Below are 23954 nucleotides of genomic sequence, written 5' to 3'. Positions count from 1 at the left end.
CAACAGCGAAGGCCAGAAAAGAAAGAGAAAGAAAGAAAGAAAGAAAGAAAGAAAGAAGGTAGGAAGGAGAGAGAGAGAGAGAGAAAGAAGGAAGGAAGGAAAGAAAGAGAAAGAAAGAGAGAGTGTGTGAGAGAGAGAGAAAGAAGGAAGGAAAGAAAGAGAGAAAGAAAGAGAAAAAGAAGAAAAGAGAGAAAGAAGGAAAGAAAGAGAGAGAGAGAGAGAGAAAGAAGGAAAGAAAGAAAGAAAATACTTCTGACAGGCTGGCTGGGCAGAGAACCCCCTATTCCCACTCAGGACTACAACTCCCGGCATTCCCCCAAAGGCGGCGCCCAATCCCGTCGTGCCTTGGGAGGGGAGGGAGGGAGGGAGGATGACGCTAGGGCGGAGAGGGCGGCGCGGGAAAGGCGGCGCGGTGCGTGACGTCACGCGGCATCACGGCGTCCCATGCGCGCGCGCTCTCCCTCTCCGTCGGCGGCTGGCCCCGCCCTTTCCTCCAGACGCCGCTTGATGACGCCATTGGGCGGCGCCGGCAGCCGCGGCAGTTTGTGAGGGAAGGAGGCGGCGGCGGCGGCGGCGGCGGGAGGAGGGGAGAGCGAGCGCGGAGCGTCCCTCGCGGCCCGGCCTCTCTTCCCGCGGGGGCCGCGCGCCTGGGCCCGCTGCGTAGACGGTGAGCCGCGCCCGCGAGGGCCCGAACCCCTCCCCCCCCCGGCCTCCCCTGCCTCCCACTCCCCACAGGAGCCCCTCCCATCGTGCCCCGCGCGCCATGCGGGCCCCCGCCCCTCCGGGCCCCGCCCCCTCCCGCCCCCTGCCCCGCCCCTCCGGCCTCGCGAGGGTCTTCCCAGCAGCCTCGGCCGCCCCTATGGCTGTGGGGAGGGGGAGGCCCCCACCTGGACCCCCCAGTGGCCCTATGGGTGGGAGGGCCCCCTGCGCCGCCTTCTCTGGGCCCCAGGCCTCCCCCTGGATGGGAGGCGGGAGGGATTCCCACCCTTCTCCTGCCCCCCACTGGCCCCAAATGAGGGTGTGTATGTGTGTGGGGGTGTTGTGTGTGGCTGAGCCTCGCCCTCCTTGGTGGAAATGGGGGCAGGGGGATTGGGGAGGTTTTAGAAGAGGGAGGAGGGCCCAGTCTTGGCCACTTTAGGAGGTGGGGACTACAACTCCCACAATTCCCTTTTGATACCTGGACTACAACTCCCAGGATTCCCCACCCAGCATGCTTTAAGAGGGGTGGACTACGATTCCCAGAATTCCCCTCCCAGCCGTGCCTTTTGATACCTGGACTGCCACATCCAGAATTCCCTTTTGATACCTGGACTACAAATGCCTTAAGATACCTGGACTACAACTCCCAGAATTCCCCACCCGCCCATCCTTTTGGATACCTGGACTACAATGCCCAGGATTCACCATCCAACATGCTTTAAGAAGGGTGGACTACAACACCCAGAATTCCCCAACCGGGCATCCTTTTGGATACCTGGACTTCCCTCCCAGGATTCCCCCACCCAGCATGCTTTAAGAGTTGTGGACTACATGTCCCAGGATTCCCAGCCAGCACATTGTAGTCCAACCACACTTCACATTTTTGCCAAAGTTCCGCCGGGCCAACAATATTGCTGGTATTTGCCCTAATTTCTCCAACCTGCAGCTGTGTGGGGATACCCATTTCCCAGAAGCCCCTGCTGGCCGCCTGGGAGTTCCGCCCTCAGCCGGATCCTCTGTGAACGGGTTGCTGGGTTCCTGAGCATGTTCTGAGTGCCTGGGCCTAGGAAGAGGCTTTAAGGGGGGGCCCTCAAGGCATTCTGGGAGTTGAAGTCCAGTCATCTTAAAGCATGGCCGGCTGGGGAACCATGGGAGTTGTAGTCCAGATATCAAAAGGGATGGCTGGGTGTACATTCTGGGAGTTGTAGTCCAGGTATCAGCCCTGGTGGAAAGCCTCAATTCTGACCCACTCAAAGAGTGTTATAACCTTTTTTTTCCTGTGGTGCACCTTAGCGCTGCCCTTCCACAGGCAGTCCTCGACTTACGACCACAATTGAGCCCGTTTCTACTGCTGAGGGGGAGAGTTGCTAAATGAGTTTTGTTTCGTTTTACGACCTTTCTTGCTGCATCTATTAATAACCATTGCAGTTGTTGTTCTATCACTATTGTGGTATGTACACTCACAGCTTCGGCACCAGAGACAAATTCCTTGTGTGTCTAATCACACTCGGCCAATAAAGAATTTTATTAAGTGAGTCACACGGTTGTTAACTGAATCTGGCTTCCCCATTGTCTTGTTTTACCCCGGGACACCGCAACCGTCAGAAATCTGAGTCCGTAGACAAGCGTCTGTATTTTGATCACATGACCCTCGGGGGGGTGCTGCAACGGTCGTTAAGTGGGAAAAACGGTCATCGGTCACTGTTTTCAGTGTCGTCATAACTTTAAACGGTCCCTAAATGAACTGCTGTAAGTCAAGGACTGCCTGTATGGGCAGCTCAGGCCAGTGGGCAGGCAAATGTCATACCCCCCCACAAGTAAATGCAGGTTTATAAAGCATCTTCTCTGAACATCTGTGTGTCGTTTAAAGATAAAGCAGCCACAGTCATTCAGTCAATCAGAGTAGAGCTGGAAAGGGACCTTGGAGGTCTTCTAGTCCAGCCCCCTGCTCAGGCAGTGCTAGGCATCCAAAGGATCCTTGAACAGGGAAGAGATGAAGTGGGCCTGTCTGTTTTTGTCCAGGGAGTTGTCGCAGGCAGGGAAAGGGTGGACTCTTTGGAAGCTGTCGTGGAAGAGGAGCATGGGTCATGTCATCCTCCATTTCTGGGCCCAGAGGTTGCTCTGTTTTTAAAGTGGTCACCCCCATCCTACAGTCAGGGTTAGGGAGCCAATACGGCCTCATGTTTAAAGTGCTGACTTAGAAACCAGGAGACGGTGAGTTCTAGCTTTGTCCTAGGCATGAAAACTGGGTGGGTGACTTCGGGCCAACCACTACGAGAGTGGGAGTTCTAGTCTCATCTTAGGCATGAAAGCTGGGTGGGTGACTTCGGGCCAATCGCCAGGAGAGAGGGAGTTGTAGTCTCTCTCTATGGAAGCCGGCTGGATGACTTTGGGCCACTCACCAGGAGACGGTGAGTTCTAGTCCCACCTTAAGCATGAAAACCCCACTGGGTGACTTTGGGTCAGCCTACCGCTCTCCCTCAGCCTCACACACCTCACAGGGTGGTGGTTGTGGGTGGGTGGGAATAAAAGAGAAGGGGGTGTTATGCATACTTGCCACCTCTAGTTACTTGGAGTAAAGATGGAGTAAAATATCAAGTCATAAATGTGGTTGCACTAAGCAGGGAATGGGCAGCTGGAGTCCCCTAACTGTGGCCGTTCTGGCCTCCTCTAATCTTCGTTTTTGAGTCCCCCAGGGAGTTAAATGGATTAGAGATCAGTTTTGTACCCTTCTGCTTGGAAGCCCATGTGCCACGTCCCTCTGATTAGAGCTGCCTCTCTCTCCCCCCCCCCTTCAGCCCATCGGAGCGATGAAGGAAAGCATCCAGGAGAAGAAGTACTGGGGAGGCCCCCCCAGCCTCCACGACCCCATGGGCCACCCAGACAAGTTTTGCCGAGCGTCCCGAGAATGGCGCGACCCGGAGCGCCAACGAGGCGGCTGCTTCGAAGGGAGCCGGCGCCTGGCCTGCGCCAAGAAGCCGCTCCCCAGCTTCAACCCTTTGTCCTCCAGCAGCGACGAGGAGCAGCGCGAAGGCCAGTGGGATCTCTCCCGCGTATCCAACTGGGGGGTGGCGGGCGGGTCGTCGGAGTTCTCCCGGCACAAAGCCCCCCAGGAGAAGCTGGCCAGGAGCGGCGGGCATAGCTGGCCTTTCGAAGTCGGCACCGGCGCTCAGGCCCGAAGGCGCGTGCAGCTGACGGGGACCTCCAGACATTGTTTCCGCCGTAAGCGACAACGGGCCCGGCGTGCCTTCCGGATGTTTCTGTATTCTAAGAGCTCCCTGGCTTTCCTCTGGAAGCTGTTGGGCAAGATGGCCGCCAAGGGACGCCGGCGAGGAGGGGCGAAGCGCGGCCGGTCATCCATGTCCCTCTCCCCCGGCTCCCAGCCCGACGACGACCACCTCCCCGTCTTTAAGAAGAGCTGTCCTTTGGGAGCAGCGGTGGAGGTCTGCCAAAGCGCGGCCAAGGGCCGGCCCCACCTGGCCAGCTGCAAGCCGCACTCTTCCGAGCCCCGCCTGGACTACGAATTGGGGGGAGCCTTCCCCCCGTCTCCATCCACGCCTCAGCACTCCCGCCTCAGCTTGCTGGGGGCCCTGATGGAAGAGGCCTCCCCTTACCCTCAGTACATGGAGCTCCAGCGGGTGAGCTTCAACAAGGACCCCGGAGCGATTGAACCCGGGGAGGAAGGAGCAGCCGCCCTACTCAAATACCTTCCCCGGGGAGCCCAGGTGTCCCCCAGGACGAGGAAGATGGGCGAGCCGCAGCACGGCCTGGACGGAGATGGAGGTAAAGCGCAAACGTGGAGGGAGGGTGGAAATTCTGCTCTAGAACTCACGTCCCACCTAGAATTAAGGAAAAACTCCCTGACTGGCCGTAGAACCCTTAAGTCAGTGGAACGGATTGCCTTCCAGAAGTTGTGAGGTTTCCCCAACACACGGGGTTTTTTTAAGAAGCGACTGGACCGGCATTTGTCCAGAATGGTATAGGACTTCCTGCCTGGGCAAGGGGTTGGACTAGAAGACCTCTAAGATCCCTTCCAACTCGTTTGTTCTGGAACAACATAAAGAACTTCGGTTTCTTTATGGCGCTGAATTATTTGGGGGGCCGTCCCAGGAGTAACGGACTAACAGCTGGGTTGAATTGCAGGACTTTCCCCCTCCCCTCCCCCAGTCTATAAATCATGAAACTTGGGGTTGGCATCCTAAGCAGAAAGACCCCCCCCCACTCAGCAGCACTGCCCTTACTGTCTCTCTTCAAATTGCGACCTTTATGAATGGTTCCCTGGCCCAGACATTGATTGATTGGCGCTGAAGGTGAAACCATAAAGCGCCACAAAAACGTTTCCCAAACTAAGAGGGGCAGACTTCAACTCCCAGAATTCCCCAGCCAGCCTATCAAGAGTCCCATTTAATTGTCGTGCCACCTAGCCTGTATTTAAGCTGTTTATTAATTTAGATTGTCATGGGTTATTTTGCTGAACTCAGGGTATACGACTTCAACCGCATTCCCACCGTCTATTAAGAAAGTGACCCAATCAAAACAGGAGATCAAAAGTACTCCGGCCCCCATGTGTCCTTGTCCTTTCTATGCTCAATTCTGGCGAATCCGTTCTGAATTCTTGCTGGCTGGGGAATTCTGGGAGTTGAAGTCCCCACCTCTTAAAACCACTGAGGCTGAGACACAGGGATGCAGAGGCAGAGCAATGTGGGTGCGGTCACTCGGAAGGTGCTGTGGTATCAGAGGCTGTTGGACGTGACGCGTGGTCGTTATAAGCGCCTCTCGGGGCCTCAATTCTGTGGGATGGGGGAAAATCTTCTATTAAATTATTATACATATATTTTCCACGCAGGAGAGGCGAATATATGTGTCCCGAGGTAATTTTACAGGATCCAATCTAAGTCAGTCGCCGGGACCAAAGGTTTTGTTTTCCGAGCTTTCGGACTCGTGCTGGAGGCGGGAAACTTCTCTCTAACACACAGGGGTCTCCAACCTTGGTAACCTTGAAGGCTTGTGGACTTTCCAACTCCCAGAGTTGTGAGAGTTAAAAGTCCGCGAGTCTTCGAAGCGGCCAAGGTTGGAGACCCCTGTTCTAGCAGAGAGCGTGCTTTGGGCTGCCCGTAGGAGGTGCATTCAATTTTGCAGCTACTAAGATTGTCGAACGAGCAGGTACAAAAACAGCCAGGGGTGTGAACGAATCCTGGGAAACGGTCGCCCTCGTCCGTCAACTGATTTTAACCTCAGCTTATTGTCAGGGTTCCAAATAGCATCCCAAAGTAAATCCCAGGCAAAATTCCAATTGGTGAAGAGAGCCATGTTGGCGCTTCTGGGAAAACCCGAATCTGAAAGCTTCCCAGGTTTTCCCCACCCAGTTGAAAGTTCCACCTGCCCTCCGCTCTCTCCCGCGGTTTGCCCAAATTCCCGTTCGTCGAGTCGATGACCCTCCCTAACCATCTCATCCTTTGCCCATCCCCTTCTCTGCTTCCACCTTCGATCAAGTCTTAAAAGCACGCAAAGCAATAAGATAACACAGCAATCGAAACCACAAACACCAGGGGTGTCCAAACTTGGGAACTTTAAGACTTGTGGACTTCAACTCCCAGAATTCCCCAGCCAGCCATGCTGGCTGGGGAATTCTGGGAGTTGAAGTCCACAAGTCTTAAAGTTCCCAAGTTTGGACACCCCTGACAAACACGGCACCGGTCAGACATCCGAAGCAAAGCCCCATTACCCAGAAATAGGCTTCAGGGACCCTCGCCATCCAGACCATCCAGAATGCAGAGTAACAGAGTTGGAAAGGAATCCTAGAGGTCTTCTAGTCCAGCTCCCCTGCCTGAGCTGGAGACCCTCAATGAAGTTCTCCCTTCAGATCCGGATCTTTTCCGGGGTCCCCGATATTGTTTAATCCAAGAGGAACCCAGAAATCACCTTTGGGGTAGTCCTATGTGGAATGTATTGCAGTGGTCAAGCCATAAGCTGACCAGAGCAGGAGAGACTGAAGGATTTCTAAGTCTAGGAGAAGACATGTGTGTTGTGGCCCTCCAGCGGCCATTGGAGCTAGCAGCAGATTCGGAGAGTGAGGAGGAACCTGGGCCAGTCCTGGAGTCTGGGGAAGGCTCTGAGAAGGGCTCTGTGTCGGAGGCAGAGAGTGGGGCCAGAGCCAACTGACAGTTATCAGCTGCCTTCAGAGTCAGAGATCAGTGAGGCAGAAGAACAGCTGGAGCCTGTTCCCAGTGTGCGCATGCGCAGAGCTGCCAGACGAAGGGAACAGCCAAAGAACAGGGGTCGACTTGGGAGTAAGGCCACAGGTGGAGGATGAAGGGCCCCTCCCAGAGGAAATAAAAGAGGGGCGAAAGGGGAGTGGAGTTTGCAGGAGACAGTTAGTTCGCTTCATTGGTTCACGACTCTCCGAGACTCCTGGCCAAGTTCTGCAGAGATCAGCCTGGCAGCTCTCCAAGCCAGAGAAGGTCTGTGACAGTAAATCCTCCTTTGAAAAGACTTTGCTGGATGGGAATGAGCAGAATTCACAGTCAATTAATAAAAAAGGGGTTTTTTTGTCGGGACAAGGAGTTTTCTTCATGCTCTTGGGAAGCCTGGTCAGAACAATGGGCCCGAGGCCTTCACCGCTTATTGAATGGGGGCTCACCAATCCATACCACTGAAGGGTTTTTTTTTTTGCTTGGTGTTGGTGTTGTTGGGGATGAGTCCTAGGCCAAGGAAGAAGTCCTGTATTCTCCTCCCAGAATGAGGAAATGAGCCTCATTAGGTGTCAGGCGTTGCCTTCCCCCCCCCCCCCTTGACCGTTTTCAGCTCTACGTTCAACTCCCAGAATTCTCAACGACGGCCCCTCCGGCTGGGGAATTGTGGGATCTGAAGGACGCTGCCAGAGTGGAGGGACGTTGATCTAAAGCTGTGTCTCTCAACCTTGGCCACTTGAAGATGGCGGACTTCAACTCCCAAAATTCCCCTTGCCTGCTTTTTTCTTTCTTCCCACAGTGGGGAGATTGCAGAGGAAGGGATTAGAAGAGAGTAAGCAGGCCACAATGGGCACACTGTGCTTTGAAAGGAATGCCTCAGGGCCAGGGAATTCTGGGAGCTGAAGCCCCCCCCCCCCGAGCAGTTTCCTCGCTTCCTACGACCGCAGTGATCAGATTCGTTGAAGCCCCCTGCCCAAACTTCTCCCCCTGTCCTGCAGACGCCCTGGATGCCCTTCCCAACGGCTTTGCCTCTCTCCCTCCGGACGGCGAACTCTGCTCCCTGCCCGGCTTGCCGGACGCCACCATCCTCATCAGCAACGTCTGCAGCATCGGAGGCCACGTGGCTGAGGAGCTTTTCCAAGGGACCCGAGACAACGGCCGGCCGCCGGATCCTTCGGCCGGCCGGGCGGAAGGCGGGAGCCAGCCGGCCAACGTGGCTGCCGAAGAGGCTGAAGAGAAGCAGGGCGAGAACGCGGCTCAACCCGGTCTGCTGCGGGAGGAACACGTCACATGTGTGCACAGTAAGAGCAGCGTGTGTGTTTGTGTGTGTGTGTCAGGGTGGATTTGGTTTAAATCAAGTCAATTTCAGCCACAATTGAAATTGAGATTTAAATCACTAGTAAAAAGGCTCTGTCAGTGGCTCAGAGGCTTAAGACGCTGAGCCTGTCGATCAGAAAGGTTGGCGGTTCAAATCCCGAGCGCCACCTAACGGAGTGAGCTCCCGTGACTTGTCCCAGCTTCTGCCAACCTAGCAGTTCGAAAGCAGGTAAAAAATGCAAGTAGAAAAATAGGAACCACCTTTGGTGGGAAGGGAACGGCGTTCCATGCGCCTTTGGGCGGTGAGTCCTACGGGCCACGTGACCACGGAGACGTCTTCAGACAGCGCTGGCTCTTCACCTTTGAAACGGAGATGAGCAGCGCCCCCTAGAGTCGGGAACGACTAGCACAGATGTGCGAGGGGAGCCTTTACCTTAAAAAGGCTTGATTTAAATCAACTCGATTTAATTCATAATTTTGAAAGAGCAACTGTAATCTTTGTCCTGCAGCGGCTCCTCCTCTGATGCGCTGTTGACTCACCGACTGTCCCAATCGCTTAAATGGGATGGCTGGTGATGCATCAGTGACACAACAAGCTGGATGCCCTCTAACAGGCACTGCCAGGGTGGATCTGAAATGACAGGTGCTCTTTAATATCAAATTTAGAAGCTGCTTAGAAGGTTTCACTTTCCTTTTCACTGCTCGCCCTTCCTCCCCACGCTTAGCGCCTGGTGGGACGGAGGCATTTCTCTTCAGACCATCTTGCGGTTTGAACTGTACCTAGATTTGCAAAAGAAGGGGAGAAAGGAATATTCCGGAACTTTGTTTTATGATTTATCATTTGGATTCCTTGAAAGAGTTGACCAAAAATGCAAATATTATCATTTGTCTCATGGCCACTGTGAAGGTACTGTGAATGCATCAATGCAGGTGCATTTTATCTCAGCTGGCAAAGCTTGGATTGCTTGAATGAGTTGACCCAAAAGGTAAAAACTGCAGAATATACAGCCGCTTCATGCTACATAAGTCAACTCCATTTCATGCCGAATAAACTAAATTGTTAATACTGTATCTTAAATAAAAAACTTGGCTTTAGGAGAGAGATTTTTTTACTCCAAAGGCATTTTATTAAAAATAAATTTGATTTAAAAATGAAAAAAAAACCCGATATAAATGTTAAAAAACCAGATTTTTTAATCCACCCTGGGGTGTGTTGTTTGTGGAGAGTGGGTGTCTTTCATAGCAAGCGGCTCCCAACGGACCTACGACCACGATCGAAGCCAAAATTCCTGTCGCTAAAGGAGACATTTGTTAAAGTGAGCTTCGCTTCGATTTGACAACTGCCACGTTTGGGAAACGAAGCCCTGCAGTTGATAGCTTAGTAACCCGGTTGTTGACTTTGCTCATCTGGAGGGGATCGCATCACACACACACACACACACACACACACACACACACAGGGATTCTGCGGCCATCATAAATACGAGCCCGTTGCCAAGCCAAGAATTTTGACCCCGGGGATGCGGCAGTGGTCGTTAAGTGTGAAAAACGGTCCTCAGTCATTTTTTTTTCCAATGGTGATGTAACTTTGTAAACGGTCACGAAATGAACTGTTTTAAGTCGAGGACTTAAAAGTTTGTGCAAAGTTTACAATCTTTTTTTTTATAAAAAGGACAGGTTAAAAATCAACATGAAATATGGAATAAAAGGCTTTTTTCCCCAGCAGCCTTAGAGGCAGCAGCCCTTCTCCCTCCCACCCACCCCTTTCCCCTCGTCCCTCCTTGAGATACACCCCTCCAAAAAAAGATGGGCTGAATTTGGTTGCTTCCTCCACATCCTTCTGTCCTTCCTGCCAGATATCTTGGACGAGTTCCTGCAGACGTACGGCAGCCTCATTCCCATCAGCGTGGACGAGGTGGTGGGGAAGCTGGAGGACATCTTTCAGCAGGAATTCTCCACCCTCCAGAGGTACGATCCACCCCCCCCCCACTGCTACCCCCCCTCCCTGCTCTTATTCCTCCCTGCCTTCCCCCCCCCCTCCAGCCGCTAATGGGCAAATAGCTCAGCTTTCCTCCCCCTCCCCCCCAAAAGATCAAGGCTCCAGGAAGGCTGCCCCACAGAACCCTTGCCAGCCCCACCCAACCTCCAAATCTGAGCTCCCCTACAAGAGGAACGGTTGGCTCCCCCCGCCCCCCAGGTTTAATCTACCCCTGGGAAGAAAAGCCTTGCTGGTCTCTGGAAAGAGCCAAGCTAAAAGACGCGACTCCCAAAATTCCCAGCTAGATATGGGGATTCTGGGAATCGAAGTCCCTTGTGCAGCTCGTGGTGAGCGGGAGGGCTTCAAGCCCTTGCAGGATGTCGGAAGGGACCGTTGAGGTCTTCTAGTCCCACACCCCTCCCTGGGGGGTTGTCTGGTCTTTTGAAAACGGATGGATGGAGATGGGTGGATGGATGGAGAGGTAGAGGGAGGGAGGGAGGGAGGGAGAGGGACATTGTAGAATCATAAGGTTGGAAGGAACTTTGGAGGTTTTCTAGTCCAAACCCCAGGGGCCCAAGGCCTTATATCATCCAGGAAAAATGGTTATCTGATCAGATAGATAGAGAGAGACAGACAGAGAGAGAGAGAGAGAGCTAGACAGACATTGATAGGGTTAGGAGCTCCTGGGCTCGAAATGGGACTCCACTCTTAGGTGGAGTCGACTCAAGGGGGTCCCAGAGAGAGCCCCCCGTCTGCCACCGTCCCCCTGGGCCTCCCTTCCCATTGAGGGGTCCCCCACGGCTGTTGTCCTTTTGGCCCCTGCAGGAAGAGCTTGATCAACCAGCTGATCCAGTCCTACCAGCGCATGCCGGGCAACGCCGTCATCCGGACCTTCCGGGTGACGTACAAGCGCCACGTGGTGACCATGGACGACCTGCAGACCCTCTTCGGCTCCAACTGGCTCAATGACCAGGTAGGGTTTGGGCGGAGGAGGGAGGATGGGCGAGGGTGGGGCGGCCCGTAGAGGCCTTGGGCAGCACACAGGGCGGGCGGTTGCCCCGGAGGGAGGCCGCCCCAGAGGTGCCAGGCTCCCTGATGCCTCTGCGGTGCATTTTTTTAACCTGCCCGAGCTCCCCTGAGCCGCCTACCTGGGCTCAATTTTAAACATCGGCTGAAACCATTTCTAGGACCCCACAGTCCTTCTTCTTCTCCTCCTCCTCCTCCTCCTCCTCCCAGTAACCACCCCTTCGCAAGTGAGACTCCCAGGCAGGTCGATCCCTCAAAGGATACTCTTGGTGAAAAAGCCCCCTGCCGTTTCCCCCAATGAGAAGAAAAAGTTTTTCCTACTTTCTCAAGGCCATCAGCCAGGTGGGCCCTTCACGGGGGGGGGAAGGGGGGGGACACTGGCAACCGGGTGGCATCATTGCTCCGCCTTCCATCGACCAGGTGCGAGAATGTCCTTGGTTCCCCAGAGAAAAGACGTTGTTTTGGCTACAGATTCCCTTCTATCTGAATTCCCCCCTCCCTCCCCCCCTCCCTATCCCTGAGCTCCAGTGGGGCAACCCCTCAAGCGGCCACCATCGCTTGGGTCAGGTCAGCTTCTGGGTTGACACCTCCCCGTCTCTCCTCCTCCTCTTTCCTTTCCTCCTCCTCTTCCTCCTCCCCTCCGTCTTCCTTTCTCTCTTCCTCCTCCTTCCCTTCTCTCTTCCTCTTTCGCCTCCCTTCCTTCTCCTTCCCTCCTCCTCTTCCTTGTCTCCTTCTCCTCTTCCTCTTCCCCTTCTCCTTCCTTTCTCTCCTCCTCTTCCTTCTCCCCTCCTCCTTCTCTTCTTCCTCCCCCCTCCTTCTCCTCCTCTTCCTCCTCCTTCCCTTCTCCCCTCCTCTTCCTCCTCCCTTTCTCCTTTCTCTCCTCCTCTTCCTCCTCCCCACCACGTTCCTTTCTTTCCTCCTTCTCCTCTTCCTCCTCCCCTCCTCCTTTCCTACTCTCCTCCTCTTCCTGCTCCCACCTTCTCTTCTTCCTCCTCCTTTCCTTCTCCCCTCCTCTTCCTCCTCCCTTCCTCCTCTTTCCCTTCTCCCCTTTTCATCCACCCTACCTACTTCTTCCCCCCTCCTCCTCTTCCTCCTTCTTTTCTTCCCTTCTCTCCTCTTCTCCTCCTCTTCCTCCTTCCCTTTGCCTCCTCTTCTTTCTCCTTCCCTTCTCTTCCTCCTCCTCTCCTCCTCTTCCTTCTCCCCGCCTCCTTACCTTTCCTCCTCTTCCTCCTCCCCTTCTCTCCTTCCTTTCTCCCTCTTCCTCTTTCCATTCTTCCTCCTTCCTCCCCTCTTCCTCCTTCCCTTCTCTCCTCATTCCCTTCTCCCTCTTCCTCTTTTCCCTCCTTCTCTTCCTCCTCCTCTTCTCCTCCTCTTCCTCCCCACAGCCCCCTCTTCCTTTTAGCCCTGCTGACATCCCCCTAGTTGGGTCACAGAACATCTGGAAGACAACTGCCCAGCTCCCATTCTGTAGAGATCCTCCGTCCTCCAGGTCCTGGTTGTCCCAAAGGGGCTTTTTCAGGAGGCAAGTGGACTTCCTTGTGGTTTTTTTTCTTCTTTTGAAGACATTTCGCTTCTCATCCAAGGAGCTTCTTCAGCTCTGACGGGATAGTGGATAAAAATAATAGGACGGATCAATCCTTCCCTTCCCCTCTATCCTGTCAGAAGCTCCTTGGATGAGAAGCAAAACATCTTCAAAAGAAAGAAAAAAAAGGAAGTCCAGTTGCCTCCTGAAAAGCCCAAAGAGCACCAGGGACCCCACAGTCCTCCTCCTCTTCCTCCCCACAACCCTTCTAGCACTGATGATGTTCCCTAGTTGGGTCATGAGACGTTTTCAAGGAAACCAGACCCAGAGAGTGCCGAGATCCTCACAGTTCAACTCGGGCCTTTCGATCCGGAGCACCGTTTCCCCCTGGGCTGTGGTTATACTGGTGGTTAGGGAGACAATCCAGCCCTGCGTGGGATGGTTTGCTCCCCCCTCCCCCCCCCCCCAGGGCTGCCTATGTGGTGTCCTTGTTTTAATCCACCCCCCCCGTCCCCCTTTCGAGCAGGTGATGAACATGTACGGGGACCTCGTTATGGACACCGTGCCAGAAAAGGTGAGCCCCGTTTCTCCACCTTTTTTCTTCCTTTCGTGCGCTTGCAATATAAGGACATGACTGCCAAATGTAAACGAGAGTCCCAAGGGATGCCCAATGCCCCCACACTGCAATGCCCGGGCACAGAGGCTTCGGTGGAAAGCCTTTGGAACTCCTGAAGAAGGAGGCGCTTTTGTCCCTTGACTCTGGGGGGGGGGGGGGGAAACCCAGCAACGGATGCCAAGTGTAAAATGTACACCTTCCATAAAAATGTAGATTTTTTTATTACGTTTCCCTAAACTACCGAATGTTTCGGAGTATAAGACGCACCATGATTTTTAAGAGGTAAATTTTTCCACTCTGCGGGCCTCCCAAACCCTCTGCAAGCCTCCTTTGTTTGCAAAAAAAATATATTAAATGCCAACTTCAGTGTACATTATAACTATAAAAGTAAAAACACAAACACACACACACACACATCCTCCACACTTGCTATATAATTGAAATTGAAAAACGATCTTGCATTAATATTTCACTATACAGTAGAATTGAATATAGTTACTGCCCTGGGATAGAAGCTGTTTCTCAGCCTCTTTGTCTTTGCTTTTTATTATCCTGTACCGTCTGCCAGAAGGTAATAGTTCAAAAAAAAAAGGGGTGCCCAGGATGAGATGGATCTTTAAGGATGTTTTGAACTTTCTTAAGGCAGCGGGAGCTATAAAGCTCTTTCCAAGAGGGGAGAGGGCAACCCGTGACCCTCTGGGCAATGACCTTGACCCTCTGGGGCGCTGTCCTAGTGCAATTGGAAAACCGGTCACTGGTGCCGGAAAAAAGGCCTGCCCAGCCTTGTGCACAGCCACCTTGAATGGCACTTTGATATGCCATACGCTGAATAAATAAATACGTCCCAGGTAAAAGGGGGCTTACGGTTTGTGCCCCCTTTATGACTTATTGTGAACTTCAGCTCCCAGGATTCCTCAGCCAGGAATTCTGGGAGTTGAAGTCCACCAGTCTTAAAGTTGCCAAGGATGGGGACCCCTGTCTTAGGTCACAGGTGGACCTGGTGAATTGGGCCAATTGGTGAGGGTCTCTGCCTTTTTTTTTTTTTTTTTGCACCTCCGTCTTCCTCAATTTCTCTTTTTTCCCCTCCCTCAGGTTCACTTTTTCAACAGTTTTTTCTACGATAAGCTACGAACCAAGGGGTACGAAGGCGTGAAGCGTTGGACCAAAAATGTAAGTGGGGTTTCTCCTTTCCCCCCCCCCACCCGCCCCCGCTATCCTTCCTTTGCAGCCCCTCGGCCAGGTGGACAGGAAAGGGAAAACAGGTAGTCCTCAACGTAACAACCACCGCTGTCGCTAAGTGAGATGGTGGTGAAGGGAATTTTGCCAGTTTTTCTTGCCACCGTTGTTAAGCGAGTCACTGTGGCAGTTAAATTAGTGGCTCAGTCATTGAGTGAATCTGTTCAAGGTGCACCGGGGGGAGTCCCCATCGCCAAAGCCCCAGAGGCTGAAGCCCAAGCCCCCCTTCCCCACCTGTACAGCCAGGGAGGGAGAAGGGGAAGGCCCTGCTGGGAGACCCCGCTGACCTCCTCCTGTGTCCCCTCCGTCCATCCCCAGGGGGACTTTATTTTTTAATTTTTTATTAAACATATCTGAACATTAACGACAACACCCAGTTCCATTTGTCCCAGCGTTTCCATATTGATGTCACTCCTATTAAATCGTTACTAATTATTTAGATTACTGTACTATGTATTCTATACTCGTTTAAATTACACCGATATTTACAAATGTGTACATTTCTCTCTCTTTTTGATATAAATCTTTAATATGCCTTATTTAGTAGTCTTCTCTGTCCTCTAATTCCACGGTCAACCTATCCATCCCTGCACAATCAAGTACCTTTCTTACTATCGTTAGATCAGAGCGGGGGTTTGCTCTTCTTTCCAATTTTGAGCAAAAGCGATTCTAGCTGCGGTTAATATATGCAGTATTATGTGTTGGAATTGTTTTACCCATGTTTCCCCTTAATGTGCCCAGTGGGAATACTTCCGGTTTCATCTCTATCTTTTGTCCTGTAATTTCCTCTAGCCGTCTCTTTATTTTGGGGCGTGGCCACCACACGTGATAGAAAGTTCCTTGTTTATAGCTGCATTTCCAACATTCAGGCGAAGGCTTTGGGGACATTTTGGCCAGTCACGCCGGGGGGGGGGTTAAATGCCAACGATAAAACATCTTGTACAAGTTTTTTTGTAGGCTGCTGACGTTGTTAACTGGGGCATTTTTCTCCCATGATTTTTCCCAGTGTTCCAATTCAAGACAATAACCAAAGTTTTGGGCCCAACTTATCGTTGTCTCTTTTGGTTTCTTCCTCCGTTTTAAATCGTCGTCCCCCCCGTCCCCCCAGGTGGACATTTTTAACAAAGAGATCCTGTTGATCCCGATCCATCTGGAGGTTCATTGGTCGCTGATCTGCGTGGAGGTGAAGCAGAAGAAGATCACCTACCTGGATTCCCAGCGGACCCTCAACCGGCGGTGTCCCAAGGTAAGGCGGGCTCAGCTGTGGGCAGGAAAGGGCTCCATCCTCCACTGTTATTCCAAAAGGGCCATTGGACTTTCTTGGTGGGTTTTTTTTTCCCCCTTTGGAAATGTTTCGCTTCTTGGAATCAGGGTACAGCCGGAAGGGACCTCGGAGGTCCTCCAGTCCAGCCCCCCCCCCCCCCCCCACTCGAGCAGGAAACCCTAAAGCAGTCTCTTCTTAAGGAGCTCCGAAGATGGAGCGCCCCCAGCTTCTGGTGGCAAGCTGTTCCACGGGTTAATTTGTTCTCAGGGATAGTAAGAGAGGGTCAGAGAAAGGAGGGGAGGAAATAAGAATTTCAGGAAGGGAAGAAGAGGGGAGATGAGAGAATAGGGAGAAGAGAGGAGGAAGGGACCTTGGAGGTCTTCTAGTCCAGCCCCTGCTTATGCAGGAGACCCTACACTATTCAAGACATATGGCTGCCCAGTCTCTTCTTAAAAGCCTCCAGGGATGGAGGCACCCACAACTTCTGGTGGCAAGCAGTTCCGCTGGTTAATTGTCCTCACAGTCAGGAAATATCTCCTTAGTTCCAGGTTGCTTCTTTCCTTGATGAGTTTCCATCCGTTGTTTCTTCTCTTCCTGCCTTCTGGACCTTGGTAGAATAGCTAGACTCCCTCTTCTTCTTTGGGGCAGCCCCTCAAATACTGGAAGGCTGCTATCGTGTCCCCCCAAAGTCCTTCTTTTCCCTCTAACCATGCTCCACAATCATTCAAGAAGCTTCTTCCGTTCTCACTGACTGAAGAACTGGACCGACTCCTTCCATTCCCCACCAATCAGTTAGAACTGAAGAAGCTTCTTGGGTGAGAAGCGAAATGTTTTCAGGGGGGGGAAAACCCCCAAGAAATTCCAGTTTTTCTTTTGGAAAAAAGCAACTTTTGGAGAAAGGATTTGGAGCTTGCAAAGTCCCGGGGAGGCCGGGGATCCAGGCGCACTGAGCACCCCTTTCTCTGCCCCTGGAGACTGCTCCCCTGAGATTGGCAGGAGAGGTGGGGGGTGGGGGGTGGTGGAAAGAGGAAGCACCAAGGTTGTCTTGTTTTCAGAAAAAGACACTTGGGGGAGGGGCTTTTTGGTGGAGGAGGCTGGAGGTGGAGTGGCCCTGCCCCCCCCCCCCCCAGCTCTTTCCACGCACTTCCCCCTACGGTGGAGACTGGATTTATTATATTTAATTAGCCAACGATGGATAAGCCAGGGCATTCTCGGGGCAATTTGGGATCGATGGGAAGCTGCGGAAAATTTTTCCACGAGTGGATTACGATCCCACTTCCCTAAGAACTTGGAAATCTTTATTTTGCCTTTTATATTCTTAATTTTTCCTGTTGACTATTTTTTTTTTTTTTTTTGCCATCGATAAAATGGTATGTAAAAGACAGGCCGTTAATTTGTCAATACATTGACTACTTTAAAAAAAATGCAGGTGTCTGCAAACACTGTAGTAATATATTAGTCAGTTTTCAACTAGGAGGGGATAATACGTCTATGCAGGCGGTCCTTGACTTACAACAGTTCATTAAGTGACCGTTGAAAGTTACAACGGCGCAGATAAAAGGTGGCTTGCGATTGTCTTTCAAACTCATGAACGTTGCCACATCCTTGTAGTCAAACGTGGTCAAAATTCAGACGATTCGGGTTCATGACGGTCGCCCTGTCTCGGGTTCACGGGATTCCTCTTTTTACGACCTCCTGACCAGCAAAGTCAACACGGGGAAAAGCCGGATTCGCTTAGCGACTGTGTTCACTTAATATATCGGCGATGGAGAGTCACTTAACAATCATGGCACGAAAGATTGTAAAACAAGACAAAATTCGCTTCACAAATCTCTCGTGCCATGATTGTTAAGTGACTCCATTGGGGTCGTAAGTCGAGGACTAAGCTATATGTTCTGGGTTGTTTTTTTGTTTTGTTTTTAAGGCACCTTTTAAAATATCTCGGTTGTTTTATGGATTGGAGTTTTGGGAAGGGGGGGATTTTAATTTGAATAAAGTAAAATATATAATATTACAAACAATTAAGTTGTGGGGGGGGCAATGGGACTGCTGCTTTCTGTTTGACGCACCTTCCCCCTCCTCTCTCCCCCCCCCCCCCCCCATCCAGCACATCTGCAGGTACCTGCAAGCCGAAGCGGATAAGAAGAATCGTCCTGACTTCCGAGAAGGCTGGAGAGGGGTTTTCCAGATGGTGGGTGTCTCTTCCCAAGCATTTGGGGAGGGGTCTCCAGTGACCCATCTCCTTCGGGTTCCTCTCCCTCAGCTTCTCGGGGCCTCCCAAATTTAACCTGGGGGGATCACCCCTCCGGCAGCCAGGAGGCTCTTCCAACCTAACCAGCTTTCGTGTCTAGGGCGGGACTAGAACTCCCCGTCTCCTGGTGATTGGCACAAAGTCACCTACCTGGCTTTCATGCCTAAAATGGGACTAGAACTCACTGTCTCTCCTGGTGATTGGGCCAAATTCACCTACTTGGCTTTCGTGCCTAAGGCGAGACTAAAACTCCCGCCCATCTGGCTTTTAGGCTAGCGCCTTAACCACTAGCTCAAACTGACTCTCATTTCAGTTTAGGTGGATGTGTAAAATTCAGCCCTTTTGGGGGGTCTGCCCCCCCCAAAATCTACCTTGATCCTTTGAGCTATAAAATGATAGAAGATGCCAGGTGCCCCTCTGTGGCTGGGCGGAAGTGACCGCTCAGGGGGACGGAGGCGAGAATTGGGACCCCAGAGTGGCTTAGGGAGGTCGGGCAGGAAGGCAGAGAGGACGCAGGTGGGAGCCCAGGTGAGGAAGGGGGCCAACCCCCGGCCAGCTTTCTCCAAGTGTGGGATGGGTCTGGTCAGGCGAGTGGGGGAAGAGGGGTGGGCACCTTGGGGGCTGGGGGGACCCCCTGCTCTCTTTCCCCGCCTGATCTGACCCGTTGCATTTTCTCCCACCCAGAACATCGCCCGACAAAACAACGACAGTGATTGTGGAGCCTTTGTCCTGCAGGTGAGAGAACTGGCGCCAAAGGGGGGCCCTGGCGCTTGGACAGTGCGGGGTGGGGGCACCTTTCCTACCTGTTCAAAGGCAGAAGCACTTCTGGAAAGGCAGCTCGTAGACCCTTTGAATAAAATTTGCCCCTGGAAAGGGTGCTTCCAGCGTTCTGGAGGAGGAGGAAGAGGAAGAGGGGAGAGAAGAAGAAGAGGAGGAGGGGAGAGAAGAGGAGGAGAGGGAGAGGAAGAAAAGGAGTGTGGGGTCCTTGGTGCTCTCTGAACCTGGTGGTTTCCTTGCAGACATTTCATGACCCAGGTGTCTGCCAGGTGCTACTGCCAGCAGAGACACGAGGCCTATTCTTAAGATAGTCAAGAATGCAAGTAAGGACTGTGACGTTGATGCTATTATACATCTTGGCACAAAGGATCTGTCCCAAAAAGATGTACTTTCTGTAAGGAATGATTTCCAGAGCTTGGGGTATGAACTTAGTAGTATAGGTTGTAGGCTTATCTTTTCAGAGGTTTTACCTGTATAGAAGGAAGAAAAAGGGAAGGGCCAGCGTGTAGCAGAGTTTAATGTTTGGCTAAAGGAGTGGTGTAAAAGGGAAGGCTTTGGTTTTATTAGTCATGATGCCTGCAGCTGGTCCAATGAAAAACTGTACAAAAGAGATGGTTTGCACCCATCCAAGAAAGGGACTGAGTTACTTGGCATCAAATTCACAGATTTTCTGGATAAACATTTAAACTGAACAGTGGGGACAGAGAATTAATTGATACAGAACATTTCTGACCCCAGCAATCTAAAACTCATAGGGTTATCAGTGCATGTAACACAGATGTTTGTGCGGGTAAGATTATCACTCCCGCTGTCAAGCAAAACCAAGCACTTAATAGTGAGTGCCATACCATGTGCATGAATCAAACAAGTGGCAAGAAAATAGGGGCAGTCAGGCCTAACACAGGTTATGTAGACAGTAAACACAAGGTCAATCAAAATGGACTCAAATGTCTATACACCAATGCCCAGAGTATGAGGAATAAACAGGGCGAATTAGAAATTCAAATAAAAGAGGGCAGATACGATATTGTTGCCATTAAAGAAAGCCACAAATGAAACATACAGGTAGAAGGAGTTAAATTATTTAAAAGAAATAGACCAAATAAAAGAGGAGGTGGAGTTGCACTATATATAAGAAATAAATAGAGCACAACAATGATGAGAACTATCTTGAATGCATTTGGGTCAATATTAAAGGTTGGGGGGGGGGGGGGAATGACACTGCCATAAGTCTATACTACAGGCCACCCAACCAAGCAGAGGAAGTAGATGAACTTTTCGCTAGTCAGCTAACTAAGGTATGTAGGAAGCACACCACAATAGTACTGGGGGATTTTAACTACCCTGACATCAACTGGGAAACAAACTCTGCACCAAGTGGAAGATCCAACAGGTTCCTAACAAACCTAGCAGACAACTTTGTTTCCCAAAAAGTAGAGAAGGAAACAAGGGGATCGGCCATATTGGACTTAATTCTCACTCAACAGAGAGGAAATGATAGAAGGTGTTGAAGCCCCAAGAACCCTGGGGGCAAGTGACCATGCAATATTGGAATTCAACATTATGCAAACACAAGTAGTAGAACAAAGTCAAACTAGAGTCTTGGACTTTAAGAGAGCTAATTTCAATAAACTTAGAGCTTAGGAAGAATTCCATGGAGGAGAATCCTCAAGGGGAAAACAACTCAAGACGCTTGGGAAATTTTGAAAAATGAGATTACAAAAGCCCAGTGTAGCACAATACCAATGAAGAAGAAAAATAACAGCTCCCAAAAGAAACCAGTATCATGGCTGCATAAAGAACTCTCTGACAAATTGAAAGGCAAAAAACTTAAGTATAAAAAGTGGAAAGGGGGGGACTTAACTAAGGCAGAATATCAGCAAATAGCCCGAGCCTGTAAAGATGAAGTGAGGAAAGCTAAGGCTCACAATGAAGAAAGGCTTGCCACAAAAGTAAAAAATAACAAAAAAAAGCTTCTTCCAACATGTTAAAAACAAGAAAAAGGTTAAGGAAACAATTGGTCCATTGCTGGGAGAAAGTGGCAAGAAGGTGACAAGCAACAGGGAGAAAGCAGAACTATTTAACTCATGTTTTGCATCTGTCTTTACACAAAGAGGTAAAACAGACCTATCAGCCTGACCTCAATACCAGGAAAGATTCTGGAAAAGATACTCAAGCAACGAATTAGCTAACACCTAGAAGTAAACAAAGTAATAGCCAAAAGCCAACATGGGTTTGTCAAAAACAGATCATGCCAGACTAATCTTATTGCATTCTTTGACAAAGGGACAAAACTAGTGGACCAGAGGAATGCCGTCGATATAGTTTACTTGGACTTCAGTAAGGCATTTGATAAGGTAGACCATAACCTACTACTAGATAAAGTAGAAGAATGTGGGTTAGACAGCATCACCACCAGATGGATTCGTAACTGGCTGACCAACCGCACTCAACGTGTAGTCCTCAATGGAACTGCATCTACATGGAGGGAGGTATGCAGTGGAGTACCCCAAGGCTCTGTTTTGGGCCCAGGACTCTTCAACATCTTCATCAATGATTTGGATGAGGGAATAAATGGGGAACTCATCAAATTTGCAGATGACACCAAGCTGGCAGGAATAGCCAACACTCCAGAAGACAGGCTAAAGATACAGAAGGATCTTGACAAACTTGGACATTGGGCACTATCTAATAAAATGAAATTCAATGGTGAAAAGAGTCAGGTTCTACATTTAGGCAAGAAAAACGGAATGCACAGGTACAGTATAGGTGGTACCTTGCTCAACAGTAGTAACTGTGGAAGGGATCTTGGAGTCCTAGTGGACAACCATTTAAATATTAGCCAGCCGTGTGCAGCAGCTGCCAAAAAAGCCAACACAGTTCTAGGCTGCATCAACAGAGGGAGAGAATCAAGATCACGTGAAGGGTTAATACCACTTTATAATGCCTTGGTAAGGCCACACTTGGAATAATTGCATTCAGTTTTGGTCACCACGATGTAAAAAAGATGCGAAGACTCTAGAAAGAGTGCAGAGAAGAGTAACAAAGAGGATTAGGGGACTGGAGGCTAAAACATATGAAGAACGGTTGCAGGAACTGGGAATGTCTAGCTTAAGAGAAAGAAGGAACAGGGGAGACATGATAGCATTATTCCAATATCTCAGGGGTTGCCACAAAGAAGAGGGAGTCAAACTATTCTCCAAGGCACCTGAGGGCAGGACAAGAAGCAATGGGTGGAAACTAATCAAGGAGAGAAACAACTTAGAACTGAGGAGAAACTTCCTGACAGTTAGAACAATTAATCAGAGGAACAGAAGTTGCCTCCAGAAGTTGTGAATGCCCCAACACTGGAAGTCTTTAAGAAGAGGTTGGATAGCCATTTGTCTGAAACGGTATAGGGTTTCCCGCCTAGGCAGGGGGTTGGACTAGAAGACCTCCAAGGCTCCTTCCAACTCTACTATTGTATTGTAAACTAGGGAACTTCATCAGTGTGAGGGGGGAGGGGAGGTGCATTTTTAGCTCTGATGATGTTCCCTAGCTGAGTCATGAAACGTCTGGAAGAAAACCCACCAAGTCAGAGAGCACTAAGGACCCCACAGTTCTCCTCCTCTTCCTCCCCCTCTGGAGCCCCCAGTGGCTCTTCCATCCCTCTGCTGCGGCTCCCTGTCGCCCGTGGGCTCCACAATGGATGGGGCTTTCGGTTAGGGCAGGTAGAGTCAAAAGGAGGCCGTGCTAGGAGGAGACTCTATAGGGGGGGGGGGACTGGACTTCTGGTCGGCTCCAGAATTGAACGGGGGGCTTCCGGTTATGGCCCTTTGAAGGTTTAAGGTTGCCGACCCCTGCCATAAGCCTTCCTCTCTTCTAGCCTTGATGACGTTCCCTAGTTGGGTCATGAAACATCTTCAGGAATACAATGCAGCTCAGAGAGCACCAAGGAGCCCACAGTCCTCGTCCTCCTCTTTCTTTCCATAACCCCACTCCTTTCTAGTGCTGATGACGTTCCCTAGTTGGGTCATGAAACGTCTGCCAAAACAATAATAATAATACCCCAGCCAGCTCCGAGGGAGCACCGAGGAGCCCTCATTTCGACCCTGAGCGACAAATATTCTCATTTATTGCTCTCGATCGGCTCCGACCACAAAGCAGATCCTCAAATCGATCTTTTTTTTTTTCTTAATTTCGTCTTTTTTTTTTCCTTCCGCAGTATTCCAAATTCCTGGCCCTGGGCCTGCCCTTCACCTTCACACAGCAGGATATGCCGAAACTCCGCCGACAGATGTACAAGGAGCTGTGCCACTGCAAACTCCTTGCGTGACAGCCCCAGCTGCACCCCCCCCTACCCTACCCCCTCCTCTCCCTCCCAAGCCCCCCCACACACACACACCTCCCCACCAGGAACGCCGCACAACCCTTGGACCGGAGCAGCTGCAGGCCTTCGTCCGGCCGGGGGGGAGCAGGCCCCAACCTCCCCAGGATTTCAGCCAGAGACAAGGGGACTGTTTTGAGGTTTGATCCACCGGACTTACGTGGGGGGGGGGGGGGGGGAAGGGACGTTGTTGTTTTTTTAACCCAAGTTATGTCCTGACCCTCCTTCCCTCCTCCTTCCCTCCCTCTCTCTCTCTTCCTTTCTTTTCTTTCTGGTCATTCTGTTTGGTTTTTTTTCGGTTCCTGTTTCAATCTGGGACAGGTAGCCTTTCTCGCGGTTGTTTCCTTTGGGAATTGAGGGGGGGGTCTGCCGGCATCAGGGAGGTGGCCGAGACGGGGGGGGCCCGCTCCCTGCCGATCTGAGAAAAGCGTGGGGAATCCTGAACTCGGGACCGGAAAAGGAGGGGGCACACGGGAGACCCCCGGACACAGACACACCACCCCCTCCTGTGCTCTGTCACCTCTGTGGCTTCATCGTGTTAGTTCACAATGTATTTCCTCTCCCCCCCCCCCCCTGCCCAGAAAAAAGGGGAAAGGCATTGGAAAAGAGGGAAGGGGGCTGCACTGGGTGGGCCGAGATTAACTGAAAACAAGCGTTTTTTAATACAATGGCTGCCATTGTGGGTAATAAAAATTGTTCTTTGAAGAAGCA

The 23954-nt window shown here is 51.3% G+C and overlaps 1 protein-coding gene across 2 annotated transcripts; it reads left to right on the top strand.

The window, feature by feature from the left end:
• Window positions 1-504: 504 nt before the first annotated feature.
• LOC309381215 (sentrin-specific protease 3-like) lies at window positions 505-23954 on the top strand. 2 transcript variants are annotated; one of them, XM_081931956.1, is made up of 12 exons: window positions 505-667; window positions 1993-2070; window positions 3498-4482; window positions 7889-8191; window positions 10064-10175; window positions 11011-11158; window positions 13260-13307; window positions 14442-14519; window positions 15694-15831; window positions 17957-18040; window positions 18785-18835; window positions 23082-23954. In XM_081931956.1, exons 3-12 carry the CDS (start codon window positions 3510-3512, stop codon window positions 23190-23192), a joined length of 2046 nt encoding a protein of 681 aa, XP_081788082.1. In that variant the 5' UTR covers window positions 505-667; window positions 1993-2070; window positions 3498-3509; the 3' UTR covers window positions 23193-23954. The 2 variants fall into 2 exon arrangements, with proteins under 2 accessions (XP_081788082.1, XP_081788081.1); XM_081931955.1 differs by lacking the exon at window positions 1993-2070.

Source organism: Natrix helvetica (genome assembly GCF_964273705.1).
Source record: "Natrix helvetica genome assembly, chromosome: Z".
NCBI lineage: Eukaryota > Metazoa > Chordata > Lepidosauria > Squamata > Natricidae > Natrix > Natrix helvetica.
This window is presented reverse-complemented; position numbering and strand designations above follow the sequence as displayed.